The sequence below is a fragment of the Neoarius graeffei genome, chromosome 9, assembly GCF_027579695.1.
Source record: "Neoarius graeffei isolate fNeoGra1 chromosome 9, fNeoGra1.pri, whole genome shotgun sequence".
NCBI lineage: Eukaryota > Metazoa > Chordata > Actinopteri > Siluriformes > Ariidae > Neoarius > Neoarius graeffei.
In genome coordinates, this window is record NC_083577.1 from 16,564,370 (window position 1) to 16,581,129 (window position 16,760).

General features: G+C 45.3%; 1 protein-coding gene across 3 annotated transcripts in view; it reads right to left on the reverse strand.

Annotated features, from left to right (window-relative positions):
* Nucleotides 1-16,760, reverse strand: part of LOC132891482 (uncharacterized) — a 56,312-nt gene that overhangs the window by 17,228 nt on the left and 22,324 nt on the right. For all 3 annotated transcript variants that reach the window (XM_060929096.1, XM_060929097.1, XM_060929095.1), the window contains 2 exons: nt 4,044-4,116; nt 3,679-3,856 (listed from right to left, as the gene is read on the reverse strand). In XM_060929096.1, the coding sequence (XP_060785079.1) occupies nt 3,679-3,856; nt 4,044-4,116 (251 nt within the window). The remainder of the gene's footprint in view (nt 1-3,678; nt 3,857-4,043; nt 4,117-16,760) is intronic.

The window sequence follows — 16,760 nt, forward strand, 5'->3', positions numbered from 1 at the left end:
TACACTAGATTTTTTAGCATGACTTTGCATATTTGTGCTCATTCAGTGATCAGCACGTTAGTGAGATCAGGCACTGATGTTGGGTGAGGAAGCCTGGGGTGCAGTGTTCTAGTCCATCCCAAGGTTGTTCAGTGGGGTTGAGATCAGGGCTCTGTGCAGGACACTTGAGTACTTTCACGCCAACCTTAACAAACCATGTCTTCATGGAGCTCACTTTGTGCACAGCTGATCCTGCTGAAATAGGTCTGGGCCTTTTTCTTCCAGTGCTGGGAAACTGTAATCTTCAAAAGTTTCATTGACTAAATGAAACACTGATAAGTATTTATTGATTACCTTTTATTACATGAATAAACTAAAATGAAAAAGATATTTGAAAATGAGAATTATGGCAAAGTCTCTGTTCATTATACCCTGAAGAGTAAAGACGAAATGAAATAGCTGGCTCCATTTGGCCAGACAACCTCGCTTACTTTTCACGTAAGTAATATATATAGCAAGGAGAAATATCCTTCACATTCCCTGGCTTGTTAGGCTCCCTTGCAGCACTGCATACATGGTTGTCACAATACTTCTGTATTCTAACAGGTATATGTGGCAGCGGGGGCGTAGCCTAGCATCAGTTTGTGAATGGAGGGCAGGGCCGGGGAAGGTGAGCAGCAAAGTCAATGCACCTGTGGTTAATATATATATATATATATATATATATATATATATATATATATATATATATATATATATATATATATATCTCCCGACCAGAACACGCGCGTGTTGCACGTGTGACTAAGTGAGTGAAGCTGAAAAGCTACGAAAATAAGTGAAATTAAGAAGTGGGCGCGCAAACATCAACTCCTGCCTGCTGTGCCGTGCCCCACATCAGGGACTTGTTACAGTGGTGCCGAAACCCAGGAGTACAGAAGGGAACCACTACATGGAGTCCTCCCCATTCAAAGAGCTCATCCATGCCCTCGCTACCACCCAGCAGAACCAGCATCAAGCACCAACTGCCCTCTAGAAGGAGCAAGAGCAACACTTTGAAGCCTTGATGTTGGCCCAGCAGGAAGATCACCAGGCGTTCCGGCATCTGCTTGCATTGGCAAGGGCTTTGACTGTCACCACGGCAGACCCTCCTCACGTCACCCTCACGAAGATGGGCCCGCAGGACGATCCGGAAGCTTTTCTCGCTCTCTTTGAGCGAGCGACTGAAACATGGGGGTGGCCACTTGACCAGTGCGCCTCTTCCCACTTCTGACTGGCGAGGCGCAGCTCACAGCTCCTTGCTGACAGCCGGCTCACATACACAGACCTGAAGAAAGCCATCTTGCAGTGTGTCGGCCGCTCCCCAGAACATGACCAGCACTTCCGGACACTGATGTTGGCCAGCCAACAACTCCAGGACGCCTGCCAGTGGTGGCTGAAGGCAAAAGACTGCGACACCGATGGGATCATTGATCTGGTGGCACTGGAACAGTTCACCTCTCAACTTCTGGAAGGAACGGTGGAATGGGTCCAGCATCATCACCTGGTGTTGCTAGAACGAGTCATCAAGTTGGCAGAGGACCATCTGGAGGCGGTTCTGAAAGCAGGCGGATGAGGCACCTCTCCATTCTCTCTCTCTACCCCCAACCCTGTTCCCCCACTGCGGAGGCAGCTCCCAGCTCCTTCCCAGCTGACCCATCGCACCTGTGTTGTCCTCCTATCTGCCTCTTCCATGTGTCTTTTCTCCCCTCAGATGAGTGACGCCCATGACGCCGGTGCAGAGAGAAAGCCTGGGCTGGTGGGCCACAGCATCTCCTGAGTTAGGGCTCTGCAATGGAGGTGGGAGCTGTGATCCGCATCCCCGATGCACCAGAGACCGCCCCTGATTGGACCGGAATGTATCGCATACTGGTAAGCGTTCAAGGGGATACATATCACGTGTTGTTGGATTCCGGTTGTAATCAGAAATCAATTCACCAAAGCCTGGTGCAAGGTGAGGCATTGGGGAGAGCACAAGCAGTGAAGGTGTCGTGTGTGCATGGGGATGTTCACAATTATCCTGTAATGCCTGTCCATATTCTATTCCAGGGCCAAAAGCATAGAGTTAAGGTGGCGGTTAATCCTTGTCTCACCCACTCGCCGATTTTGGGGACTGATTGGCCAGGGTTCCAAACTTTATTGGAATACATAGTAGGGAGTGGGTCCTACTGTAAAACGTCACCAGGGGGTGAACCCCGCTGTGGCATTGACTGGAGAAGCTGTCACAGAGCCGTCCAACTCATCACCGCATCAGGACAATACGAGGAGTGAGGAGCAGCCCTCCCCGCCTCCCACTCTCGGGGATTCCCTTGAGGATTTCCCTTTAGAGCAGTCATGAGACGAGACTCTGCGGCATGCGTTTGACCAAGTGAGAGTAATTGATGGTCAAACTCTCCAGCCAAATGCAGCGCCATCTTCCCGTACTTTGCAATTATTAAAAGATGGACTGTATCAAGTGATGCAGGACATTCAAACCAGTGAACAAATAACTTGGTTGTTAATCCCTAAAGAGCCATAGAGAACTCCTATTCTACATGGCTCACTTTAATCTCATGGCTGGACACTTCGGGCAGGATAAAACACTAGCCCGAATAATGGCCCAGTTCTATTGGCCAGGGATTCACAGGGATGTTCGTTGGTGGTGCGGAGCATGCTGCGCATGCCAATTAATAAAATCCCACTGCCACTCCAAAAGTGCCTTTGCACCCTCTCCCTCTAATAGAGATCCCCTTCGAAAGAATTGGTATGGATCTCGTTGGGCCATTAGATCGGTCAGCACAAGGATATCACTTGGTTCTGGTGGACAATGCAACATGATATCCGGAAGCGGTGCCTCTCCGCAATATCTCAGCATGCAGTATTATGAAAGCGCTCTTCTGTATTATCACCTGGGTCGGGATTCCGAAAGAAATCCTGACAGACCAAGGCACTTCATTTGTCATGTGAAATTATTCATCCCCCCACCTCCCATTTAAAATGAATGGAGTTTCAGGAGGACAATTTCACTCTTCACAATTTTTTGGCCAAACTTCACATGATGCCTCAGGCCAAGTCCTCCCACATAGCCATCCCTCATCTGAGATCTGCACTCATCTTTTCCTTGGTTTTCACACATCCCTTCCCCCCCAATACACTTCCATTCATTTTTGGCCCATTCAAATGAACAGAGCTCTGCTCAGTAACACTTCACCACACATCCACCAAACTTCATATGGCGCCTCAGGCCAACCCACCCATCACGTACATGATCACACACACCTTCTCCCTCTCTCACACAATGTTAACAGGCTGCTGCATCATACGCAATCCTTCGCATTCTCTTTAGAGAATGCATTTTCTCATCAATTTTGCACTCAAAGTAAAGCATGTGCATTGCATTTAATAAAATTCTTTCCCATTGTAAAGACTCCTGTATATTGATTTCTCTGATTTCCTGTAAATAATTATACAATTTTATGAGGCTTATGCAATGGATAATTACATCATTATGAAAAATGAATATGCACGTCTGTTTATTTCCATATGATCAACAACTTTAGTTTAGTGTTGATGTCAAACATAAAACATGGGTCCTGATGCAAAACCAGTTGAAACCCACTGTACTAGGTGTGGTACAATAGTCAGAGTGTTACTGAGCTGCAGAGTGGCCTGATATCTTACAGAGGTAGTCTTTACTGTCAGGCTCTTCCTCTTTAATGGAAAGAACTTCAGGTGGGTTGTTGAGGTCATTTCTCTGGTTGGAGATGTTCAATTCCAGCACCTCCTCTTCCTTCACACAGATATAGGACACTTCGGATATCTCTCCATCTGAAGTCTCAGTTTTCATGCCTTCACACACCTAAAGATCAACCAATACCACTTAGTCAGAAGAAACTTTAGATTTCCCTTTTCATCCTTCATTAGGAGCTCTGTAATGAGCAGGACAGCTTGTAGGCTAGCAATGAAGCAAGGCAGTAAAATACAAACTCTGGTCAAACTTTATCACCAATTTTTTTTTTTTTTTAAAACACAAAATTAAGACTTACCTGTGAGGAATCAGGAGCTTGAGACTTCTTTGAGAAGTGCTGTCCGTCTCGTGCTGAACTCATTATAACAGGTCTAAACAAAGATCATCATTATTAAGTCAAATAATTCAAAAATCCGCTTAAATTAAAAGGGAGGTGGACTTAACCGTGACCTTTACAACTTACCAAAGGACCAGTGGTTCATGGACATTGATATGTGGACAGAAATCAGGATTTCTGACTTTACATGTACCAGACTTTGAGGTCATGGAAATACACAAATCTTTACATTTGGTCATACTTGAGATTCACTGGGGTAATTAAAAAAAAAGTTGCAAGACACCAACAGATACTCTGATTGGATATGGCAGATTTGCACACATTTTTATTACAAATTTGACAAAATGGCAACTGCAAATCCACATTTCAGTGCCTGGATTCCAGCTGTGTCTGCAAATTGCAGCAATGCAGTTGCTTCTCTTTAGCTTTCAGCAGTCTAAAAAGACAGCTCCAATTTCTACATGAATTTACAGTGGTGTTTTAAAAGTTGTGAACCCTTTAGTATTTTCTATATTTATGCATAAGATAACCTAAATCAAAATAGCTTTTCACACAAGTCCTAAAAGCAGGTGAAAAGAACCCAATAAAAAGCAGAAGCACAGCAAAGTCTTGCCTACTCAGAAGCAGGCAAACAATTTCACATTGCATTAAGAGAAAAGATCAAAGTTCACATTCAAAAAAACCCTGGAGGAGAAGGCCTTTTTAGAGTGGATGTGAAAATGTGGTCTTCATTACATACAGTTCATTACTTTTGGAGATATTTGAAAATGTTGTTTGTCAAATTTTTCATTATAGGTCAAAAGGTCGAAATTTAAAAATTCACCCCGGGGGAGAAGCCCTCCGCATGGCAAATATGCAGTATGGGCACAGGATCACCTTTACTTTTGGAAATATTTGAAAATGAGGTTTTTACAAACAGACGGATGTCCGGAAAAGTGACTGCCATGTCTCGCAAACCTGCTACGCAGGCAAAACAAAAAAAACCCCAAAAAACTATCATTTATTTATTGAAGAAAATAATACAATATTACTTTTTTCACTCACTGATGTGTACGTGAACCTCTAGAATTGGCAATTAATTTGATGGTGAAATTAGACTCAAGTGTGAGTGGGCACTAGGGATGCAATGGTACAATGGGTCCACAGTACAGTATGTATCACAGTTCTTGGGCCACAATAATGGTATGGTTTCGGTATCCAAGTTAAAAAAATGTAAATGCCACCCTTAAAAAAAAAAAAAGGAACACCATTACATTTATGGCATTTAGCAGACGCTCTTCTCCAGAGTGGTGTGCACCATACCCAGCACAGCCTGGGGAGCAGTTGGAGGTTATCTGCCTTGCTCAAGGGCATTTCAGCCATTCCTGCTAGTCCAGGGAATTGAACCAGCTACCTTTTGGTCCTAAAGCTGCTTCGCTAACCCTTAGGCCATGGCTTCACCACTATAGTTTGCCTATAGACAACACTCTCCATTCAGAAAAATGACAGCATGACTGACTCGGCCTCCATCTAGGAAAGACAGGGATTTAAACCCTGTCAAGTTTGTAACTCTCTAAAAGTAGACTAGAAGACCTAGGTCTGTGCATCTCCTCTACAAGTCTGTGCAAAACATCCAGTGTTAGGCCCAAAGTCATCAGCTTCATGGATGGCATTCACAATGTTTTGCGCATTATCGGCTGTGATTGGGACTGTGATATTTGGTCTCTCTAGCTTTCATTCAGGTGACAGCATTCATTAACTCTAGGGTTAAGTGTGCACTTGTATGACTCCCATACAGGGTACAAGTTGGCAACACATGGCTCCTCATCTCCCAATCCAGTACATACAGGACTCGACATTAATGCTTGTCCAAATGGATAAGTAATTGTTTGGTCTGGACAAGTCAAATCTGCATTTGTTGTCTGATCAAGTTGAATTATTCCCAACTCTTTGAGAAGTTCCGGGAGTCTCCCACATAGCAGCTCCCCGACACCTGAAAATTAGATACAATATCCCCAGAAGCTAGAGTGAGTGAGCAACAGCACACATATGAGAGAGAGAGAGAGAGAGAGAGAGAGAGAGAGAGAGAGAGAATATATCCTGATTGCATTTTCTTGCTAAGTCGACCAAACAGTTCTCTGTGTGGACAGGCTTTACGTCTTCTCTCCCGGACTGAAAAAGTCCATCAGTTCAGTGTATCCAGGCACATCAAGCCAGACAAGTTCTATTACAACTTGAATAACAAAAAGAGCTGTCCATCACTTAACTTGACGCAAGAGCGCTAACGTCATCCCTACATAGCTAACGATAACGTTCAACTAACTATGCTAGCAAAAACCACCACTAGTTAGTTAAATCCCATTCAACCTCTTTGGAGTGGTGGTTAGCTAACGGCAGTTTACACTTGGCTTGGAGAAGAGGGGGGGGGGGGGGGGGGGAGTCTTATTTACAACCTCAGCACATAAGAGGTCTACTGGTTTTCTAAGCATTTAAATGGAGGTAAATTTACCACTTTGGGTTTACACATAACTTACTGGCATAAAAAGATACAAGTTGTCTCTCTTCCTTTGCTCCAGTCAGACACACCACAATCTTTGTTCAAAATTTCCGAAGCTCTCAGGTGGTCAAGTGATTTGCTGCTGGCACTCTGATTGGATGATCTTAAAGTTGCCCAAAATGATCAAAATTATTCAGATAGAAATTAAGGTTGCCAATATCAATGGGAAAACGTTGAAACGCAACTGCCCAGCAACACTGTCCAAGAAGCTGCCCCATAAAAACTGCAGATCAGGTAATGGGTTATAACACATGGGTTATAACACATGCACCATACTGGGGAATTGGATAGTTTTTGTTTATTGTTACAGTTTGAGTTGTATTGAAAAATTAAAACTCATGAAACCACAGTGATCATCGTATCTATACCTGCTTTTTGATAAACTATTACTTTTATTTAACTAGTAAATACATAGAATAAAAAGGTCATGGTCAGGACAAGTGAAAAATCTTGCTGCTTGTCGGATTGGACAAGTGGATTAAAAAGTTAATGTCGAGCCCTGTACATAGTGAACCATCACAGTGAGGTAGCCTTCAGTTGCTCTAGAGGTGCAACTAGCTATGGAGAGAGCTAGATAGGATGTCTCGCATTGGCAACTAATTGCAATTAAATATTTCTTATTGGCCTATTCAGTTTTTAGCCATATTGAATTTAGTTCGTTTGGTCCACAGCAGGCATCACTTATCCGCGTGATCTTCACGAGACTTGTGTGAGACTTTGAAACGTGAAGTGTCAGCGCTACCATTTTGAAAACTCTTTTCCAAACTAAATATTGCACAAAAACGGAGTCTAAAACAACAATTACTTCCTACTTTTTCAAACTTTCCTGACTGCTACCAAAACAAACAAAACTTCCAGCTTGATTACATCAGCATTTGAAGGAGGGTGCGCATACTGCATTTCGCCACTCCACCATCTTGAAACTGCCACGTTTGATGAAGCCCGCATGTTAGTCACCAATCCTCCCTACAAACAATTTAACACAGTACCCTGCACTAGTTCAGCTACATTCAATTTCCAGGTTTGTCATGCATGTGTGACAAAGGTTTCCAATTCTAAAAATCTAAATCAGAAATTCTGACCTTGTGTCTCACGTTACCAAGCCTTTGTTTTGTATATTGCTTTTGACTCATTTTTGTATTTTGGACTTGGCCTTTGTGATTACCACCAATATTCTGTTTGTGCCTCGCTTGACCATTGCCTATTCGACAACCCTGCCTTTGTCTTATGTTTTTGAACTGTTTGCCTGCCCATTTTTAAACAAACACTCTTCCAAGGCTTGACATTAAAAAGGTAGCGTGACTGTCGGACAACCAAAATGTTTGGTCCAGACAAGTCAAATTCGCATCTGTCTGTCCGATGGGACAAACTGAATATTCGTTGAAAATCATTTTTATAGTAATTATTCCAGAGTGACATCAATAAAGTTCCAACAAAACTAGTTCAGTCACCTCAGTGATTCGGTCATGTTATTGTTCACGAAATTCCAGGGAAGCAGAGTACAGCAAGTGTGTGTAAAAGTAACGATGTCACATTTAAATTATTCAACTTTGAATTCATTGAAATCAGAGAAAACGGTGAGCAAAAACCTCAATAAAATAAATATCTGTAGTGAACCTTAATTGGATTCTGATATTGTGGCAGCAGGGGCATGGCCAAGCAGCAGTCTGTGAATGGAGGGCAGGGTCGGGGAAGGTAAGTGGCTAAAATTATATATATATATATATATATATATATATATATATATATATATATATATATATATATATATATATATCTCAGAGAAAAGGAGCTCTCTCCCAGACCACAATGTATGTGAGTGAGTGAAAGAAGGGAAGCTCATCTCATTAATCTCTAGCCGCTTTATCCTGTTCTACAGGGTCGCAGGCAAGCTGGAGCCTATCCCAGCTGACTACGGGCAAAAGGCGGGGTACACCCTGGACAAGTCGCCAGGTCATCACAAGGCTGACACAGACACCCATTCACACCTACGGTCAATTTAGAGTCACCAGTTAACCTAACCTGCATGTCTTTGAACTATGGGGGAAACCAGAATACCCGGGGGAAACCCACGCAGACACGGGGAGAACATGCAAACTCCACACAGAAAGGCCCTCGCCAGCCACGGGGCTCAAACCCGGACCTTCTTGCGGTGAGGCGACAGCGCTAACCACTACACCACCATGCTGCCCAGAAGGGAAGCTGAAAAGCTAATTTAAAAAAAAAAAAAAAAAAAAAGTTTGTGCAACCATCAACTCTCGCCTGCTGTGCTTCTATGCTCCACCCACATCAGGAAGCATTACAGTGGTGCCATAACCCGAGAGCACAGAAGGGAACCACCCCATGGAGTCCTTGCCATTCGAAGAGCTCATCCTTGCCCTCGATACCGCCCAGCAGAACCAGCATCAAGCGCTGATCACCCTCCGAAAGGAGCAGGAGCAATGCTTCGAAGCCTTGATGCTGGCCCAGCAGGAAGATCGCCAGGCGTTCCGGCACCTGCTCACGTCAGCAGGGGAGTCGACCACCGTTGCCGCCACCCTCACGAAGATGGGACTGCAGGACGATCCAGAAGCGTTACTCGCTCTCTTCGAGCAAGCAGCCGAGGTGTGGGGGTGGCCGGTGGAGCAGTGCGCCTCCTCCTGCTCCTGACTGGCGAGGCACAGCTCAGCAGCTCCCTGCTGACAGCTGGCTGGTCTACGCGGACCTAAGGAAAGCCATCCTGCAGTGGCTTGGCCGCTCCCCAGAGCAACATCACCAGCACTTCCAGACACTGGCATTGGAGGTGGTCGGCCAGCTGGCCGACCGTTTGCATTTGGCCAGCAACTCCGAGACACCTGCCAGCGGTGGCTGAGGGCAGAAGACCACGACACCAACAATATCGTTGATCTGGTGGCACTGGAACAGTTTGTCTCTCGACTTCCGGAAGGAACGGCAGAATAGGTCCAGTGTCCTCACCCGGTGTCGCTGGAGCTAGCGGAGGACCATCTGGAGGCGGCTCCAACAGCAGGTGAGGCATCTCCCCTCGCTTCTCTTCTCTCTTTTCTCCCAGTCTCTTGTCCCCCTCTCCACCCCGTTCCCCTACCACGGAGGTGGCAGCTGGCTCCTCCCCAGCCGGCCCATCACACCCATGTCCTCCCCTCTCCCGTGTCTGTGTTGTCTCCCCCTTAGGTGAGTGACACCCATAACACCAGTGCAGAGAGAAAGCCTGGGCTGGTGTGCTGGCATGGCGGGGAATCGGAACATCTCCGGGTCAGAGCTCCACAAGGGAGGTGGGTGCTGTAATCCGGATCCCCGACGCACCAGAAACCGCCCCCAATCGGGCCGGAACATATTGCATACCAGTGAGTATTCAAGGGGATACATATCACGCTTTGGTGGATTCCGGTTGTAATCAGACCACAATTCACCAACGCCTGGTGCAAGGTGAGGCATTTGGGGGGGGAAGACGAGCAGTGAAAGTGTTGTGTGGACGGGGATGTTTACCATTACTCTCTAGCGTCTGTCCAAATTCTATTCCGGGGCCAAATGCATAGAATAAAGGCAGCGGTTAGTCCCCGTCTCACCCGCTTGTTGATTTTGGGTACTGACTGACCGGGATTTAAAAAACTAATGGAATATTTAACACGTAGTGGGTCCTGCACTAGTAGGTCATGGGAAGATCCCGGTGTGGCATTGACTGGAGAAGCTGTCACAGAGCCATCTACATCAACACCACATCAGAGTGAGGAGCAGCCCGCTCCTCCTCCCTCTCTCGGGGATTCCCTTGGGGATTTCCCGTTAGAGCAGTCGCGAGACGAGACTCTGCGGCATGCGTGTGACCAAATGAGAGTAATCGATGGTCAAACTCTTCAGTCAAGCGCAGCACCAACCTTCCCCTATTTTGCCATTATTAAAGATAGATTGTACCAAGTGATGCAGGACACTCAAACTAGGGAACGAATAGCCCAGTTGTTAATCCCAAAGAGCCATAGGGAACTCTTATTCCATGTGGCTGGACACTTGGGGCAAGACAAAACACTAGCCCGAATAATGGCCTGGTACCAGTGGCCAGGGATTCATGGCGATGTCCATCGGTGGTGTGCGGCATGCCATGAACGCCAATTAGTAAATCCTGCGGCCACTCTAAAAGCGCCTTTGCACCCTCTTCCTCTACTTGAGACCCCGTTTGAGTGAATTGGGATGGATCTTGTCGGGCCATTACATCGGTCAGCATGGGGATATCGGTTTTAGTTCTAGTGGACTATGCAATGCGATATTTGGAAGCAGTGCCTCTCCGTAATATCTCAGCATACAGTATTGTGGAAACGCTCTTCTGCTTTATCTCCCGGGTCGGGAATCCGAAAGAAATCCTGACAGACCAAGGCACTACATTTATGTCACGCACACTGCACGAGCTGTATGGGTTATTGGGGATTAAGTCTATCTGCACAAGTGTCTATCACCCACAAAGAGATGGCTGAGTAGAGCAATTTAACCAAACACTCAAAAACATAATCCGTAAATTCGTAAGTGAAGATGCCCATAATTGGGATAAGTGGCTTGAGCCCGTTATTTGCAGTATGAGAGGTCCCGCAAGCCTCCACGGGGTTTTCTTCCTTTGAATTATTATATGGGCATAAGCCGCATGGCATTCTGGATGTGCTATGGGAAAACTGGGAGAAGAGACCTTCAGAGTAAAAATGAAATCCAGTACGTTCTTGACCTGTGTGCAAAACTCCACACCCTCACGCACCTAACCCAGGAGAATTTGCAGCAGGCACAAGAACGTCAAATCCAGCTGTATGACGGGCACACGCCTTGGATAGTTCATGCCGGGAGACAAAGTGCTCGTATTATTGCCCATGTAGAATTCTAAATTAGTCGCCAAGTGGCAAGGGCCCTTTGAGGTCACACGGCGAGTCGGGGACCTCGACTATGAGGTGACGCGGACTGATAAGGGCAGGGCACTGCAAATATACCACATCAACCTTTTAAAACGCTGGAATGAGGGGGTCCCCGTGGCGTTGGTAGTCCCAGAGAAGGCGGAGCTGGGGCCGGAGATTTAAAAAAAAAAAAAAAAAAAAAAAAAAAAAAAAACCATCTGGGGACCACTCCGGTCCCTTGCGGAGACCACCTCTCACTGGTCCAACTCACGGAGGTAGAAAAGTTGCAGAAGGAATTTTCCGACGCATTCTCGCCCCTTCCTGGTCGTACCCACCTCATAGAACACCACATCGAAACAACCCCAGGGGTGGTAGCGCGTAGCCGCCTTTACCGCTTGCCCAAGTACAAGAAAAAGGTGGTTCGAGACGAACTCAAGGCCATGCTCAAAATGGGCATAAATCGAGGAGTCCCACAGTAACTGGACCAGCCCAGTGGTCCTGGTTCCCAAGACCGACAGGTCAGTTCGGTTCTGTGTGGACTATAGAAAGGTCAATGTGGTGTCTAAAATTGATGCATACCCAATGCCTCTCATTGATGAGTTACTTGATCGGTTAGGCGCTGCTTGCCTTTATTCAACACTGGATCTAACAAAGGGATATTGGCAGATCCCCTTGACTCCTCTATCCCGAGAGAAAACAGCCTTTTCCACACCGTTTGGATTACACCAATTTGTCATGCTCCCTTTTGGGTTGGTTGGGGCGCCCGCCAAGTTCCAGCGGCTTATGGACAGGGTCCTCCGCCCTCACGCTGCCTATCTAGACATCATAATTTACAGTAATGACTGACCACGGCACTTGGAACACCTGAGGGCCGTTCTAAAGTCGCTGAGGCGAGCGGGCCTCACAGCTAATCCCAAAAAGGAAAAAAAAAAAAAAAAAAAAAGAAGTGTGCGATTGGGCGGGTATCTGGGGTTCCACTTGGGCCATGGGCAGGTGTGTCCCAAATTAACAAGACCGCAGCAATTGCGGCCTGCCCGAGGCCCAAGACCAAAAAGGAGGGGAGACAGTTCTTGGGGCTGGCTGGCTATTCTCGTAGGTTTCTAGCTAATTATTGAGGTATTTCACCCACGTGACGCAGCCATTTTGGACAGCACGCTTAAGTCCTTCAGTGCAAGGCGGTATGAGATGGTGGAGACCTTTGCACATTTTAACAAGAAAGTAAGCTGTGATTCGTGTTAAATTGGATCTGTCTTTTATCACAAACACTGTACCCAGCCTTGGTATGGAGCCCAGTTTATTTATTTCTGTGTCCCGTTTCTTTCTAGCCTTTGTTATTGCGTTTTATGTCTCATGTCTGCTACATGCAACCCTAGAAAATTAACACTGCCTTGTTTCACTGCTCAGATGGGTTAACAAACACTGACCCATTTACTTTTTGCTATACATTTTATCAAAATTGCGTTAACTGATAAACTAACCTGAAATGAAATGATCACTGCAAAGTCTGGAGTACTCTGTTGGCTCCCAATCCTGTCTCTTCACAGCTGCAATCCATTTGGCCCTCTTGTCTGGGTCAGTAGGAAACCGGTAGTGATGTGTCGGTCGCAAACGATCTGGTTCAAAGAGCTGGCTCTTTGAAGTGAACGACGGGAGCCGGCTCTTCGGTGGGAGCCGAGTTGGGGAGCCGAATTAGTTTTTTGTCCTTAGGTGCCTCAGAGAGAGAGAGACTTTCAAAAAAAAGGTGCTGTCCGATTGCGTCTTTGTGTTGTCTATTACCATTCAAAGGAAAAAAAGTAGCATGGTGTACGCCTACTTTTTTTGGTTGGGGGGGTTGATGTCATTCACAGCTGTGAAAATACGAAAATTGGTATAATGCTTAAAGCTGTGGAGCGCAGGGGAGAGGAGTCTGTGAGGCACCTGAGGAGGGGAAAATCAGCTGTGTATTTTATATTGGTAATATAACAGTTTTGCATTATGTTTGTGAGAAAATAATTTATTAATTGGTAAGCAAGTTTTATTTCTATAGCAAGAACATTGTTACACTGCTATACTTTACAAAGCTTTACAATGGCTACAAAAACTAAAAAATAAAATGGAAAACATCCTATTGATATAAATAATAATGTAATTAACTAACTAGTTAATTGCAGCAATTAAATCAAAAATAAAATCTCAGGAGCCGTTTGGGAGCCGAAAGAGCCGGCTCCTTATAGTAAGAACAGCCAAAAGAGCCGGCTCCCGAAAAAGAGCCAAAATTCCCATCACTAGAAACCGGTAAAAGGAGCGTCCTGCACGCTGTCCCTGTCTGTTGTGGCAGCCCACAGCACAACAAGCAAACACCATGGTTATTTATAGAGTGCTTACTGACAAATTCTAGGTGTCTGTTACACTTTTTTTTTCAAGCTGGTTCTCCCTCTCTGTCTGCAGCGTTAGTATGTAGCTTGACGTTCAAAATGGCGGACACCGGGGCGTCACATGACCCTGTGACGTCAGGTGAAATACCTCAATTCGGACGTCACCAGCCCGCTAACCGATCTCACTTAAAAAGGGGACTCCAGATGCGGTCCAGTGGATGAAGCAGTGCCAACAGGCCTTCTCTGAGGTAAAAGCTACAGTGTGTGTGTGGAGGGGGGGGGGGGGCACTTTTACACTCCCCTGACTTCTCTCTCCCCTTTATTTTGCAGACTGATGCATCAGACAGAGGGCTGGGGCCGTTTTGTCCCAGGAGGTGGAAGGTGAGGAGCGCCCCGTGTTGTACATCAGCCGGAAACTTTCGATGCTTGAAAGCAGGTACAGCACAATTGAGAAGGAGTGTCTCGCCATCAAGTGGGTGGTCCTCGCCCTCTGATACTACCTGCTGGAGTGCCCTTTCACCTCGAAATCGCTTGGCACTATTTTCTCTCCCTCGGTATCACTGCGCGCTGTCATGTTGACATCTGCGCAGGAATCAACACCTTTCCCATTGTTTGGCAGTGATTAGGAGTTCAGATCAGCGGCGCTAACAAGCTAATTTGAGAGCAAGAACAGCGACAAATTTATCACCTTCTATAACCTATACAATAATACATTTGTGAAAATGGTACGCACTTGCGACTATCCAGGCTGTAGCAACAAAGATGTGGCTGAATCTCCGCACACATTTCACTGTCGTAGTCAGACATGTTGTCGCTAACTTTGCTAGCAGTAAACAATGTAGTGATGTGTCGGTCGCGAACGATCCGGTTCAAAGAGCCGGCTCTTTGAAGTGAACGACGGGAGCCGGCTCTTCGGTGGGAGCCGAGTTGGGGAACCGAATCAGTTTTTTGTCCTTAGGTGCCTCAGAGAGAGAGAGAGAGAGAGAGAGAGAGAGAGAGAGAGAGAGAGAGAGGGAGTTCAGCTCAGCTGAAGGATGATTGTCTATTTGACAACCATGATCATTGTTTTGTTGCCGTGAATTCCTAAAGCTCATGATATAAATTGTCGCTCATAAATTGACAGGTTCGGTCGGCAACCGCCTTGGCATGGCCAGATTAATCTGCGGTATACAACGAGACAGCAGTCATTATAACAGGAGCATATTTGCTGTTCCAGCGGCTTCTCATTACTGGTGGAGCAGAGTGCGGCACTTTTTTCTCTTTTTACATGCGCTCAAGGTACCACATATTTTGTTGCACATTGTTCTGTGTTTGTTAATAATTTCCAACTTTGCTTCATAGTTTCTTAGGCCTGATTTATATTTCATAATTTATTTTGTGGCATTTTGTTCAAGGTCGAGTGTGAAATAAAGCCATAAAGGATAAACAGTTGTCTTCTGTGTATTTTATATTGGTAATATCACACAGTTTTGCATTAAGTTTGTGAGAAAATAATTTATTAATTGGTAAGTAAGTTTTATTTCTATAGCTAGAACATAGTTACACTGCTATACTTTACAAAGCTTTACAATGGCTACAAAAACTAAAAAATAAAATGGAAAACATCCTATTGATAAAATATAAATAATAATGTAATTAACTAGTTAATTGCAGCAATTAAATCAAAAATAAAATCTCAGGAGCCGTTTGGGAGCCGAAAGAGCCGGCTCCTTATAGTAAGAAGAGCCAAAAGAGCCGAAATTCCCATCACTAAAACAATGAATGAAACAGCCGTGCCTGTCACCTGGCGGCAGCGCGCAGTGATAAGAAGGGAGAGAAAATAGTGCCAAGCGATTTCAAGGTCTGACTTTTTATTTGGCAACGGTTTTGTGATGCAAATATATCACTCTTTTGAACACGTACTGTTTTGAGACGAAAAACGTTTTACTTTCGTGACCCCAACAAACTTGCTGGACTACTTTCGTCTGGACCAAAACTGGACAAGAACTGGACTCACAGGATGCTGTCAGGGGTAAGTCAGTGTGTTTGCACGACACTATTGATGGGGATGCCATACAGATTCATGTCAAAAATCCCAAACTATCCTTTTAAAACATTTTCCGGTGGTGTTCTCCCGGTCCCTCAGGCAGTCACACGAGAGGCTGCCTAAGGGTTTTTAAAAAAAAAAAAAAAAAAAAAACCGTCACACACTCGCCAACCAATCCTGGGCGACATCTAGGTGCTGAAAGGAACTTGCGGGAAGATTTTCTAGTTTCAGTTTACAGCGCTGACTCAGTTCGTGCAATCGCTGGTGTTGCATAGGCTACCGTGTAAGCTCGGTCAATTTCAGCAACAAATTAAAAATGGAAGCGGACGAATTGGTTCCTAAAAGAACTAGTAAGGGGTCAGTCATCTGGCATTTTTTTTTTTTTGGATATCGCGAGGAGGACGTGGAACAGCAAATGCCAGTTTGTAAAGTGTGCAAAAAAAACCTGTCATCACGAAAGGCAGCAGCACTACAAATATGTTCCATCACCTGAAAACTCACCCGGTACAGTATGAAGAGTCTCAAACTCCAAACTACTTGCTCACGAGCTAACCCCCCCACAAGCTAAACAAATGACCATAGCGGCCTCATTCTCCAAAGCCACCCCATATGAGAAAACGAGTCAGAGATGGAGAGCTATAACAGATGCAATCACTAACGTCATTGCCGAAGACATGATCCCAGTTAGCATAGTGGAACCAGGCTTCCAAAAGTTACTAAAAAAACACACTTGATCCCAAATACGAGTTGCCTGGTCGCAGACATTTTACAGAGAAGGCAATACTGGAATTATACACATCTGAGAGGCAGAGCCAGAAAACATTCAGTTCAAAAGTGTGCAAAGAAAAAAAAATTATGTTTTGCAGATCTCTCTCTTCTCTCCCTCAATCAAGCTCTCTA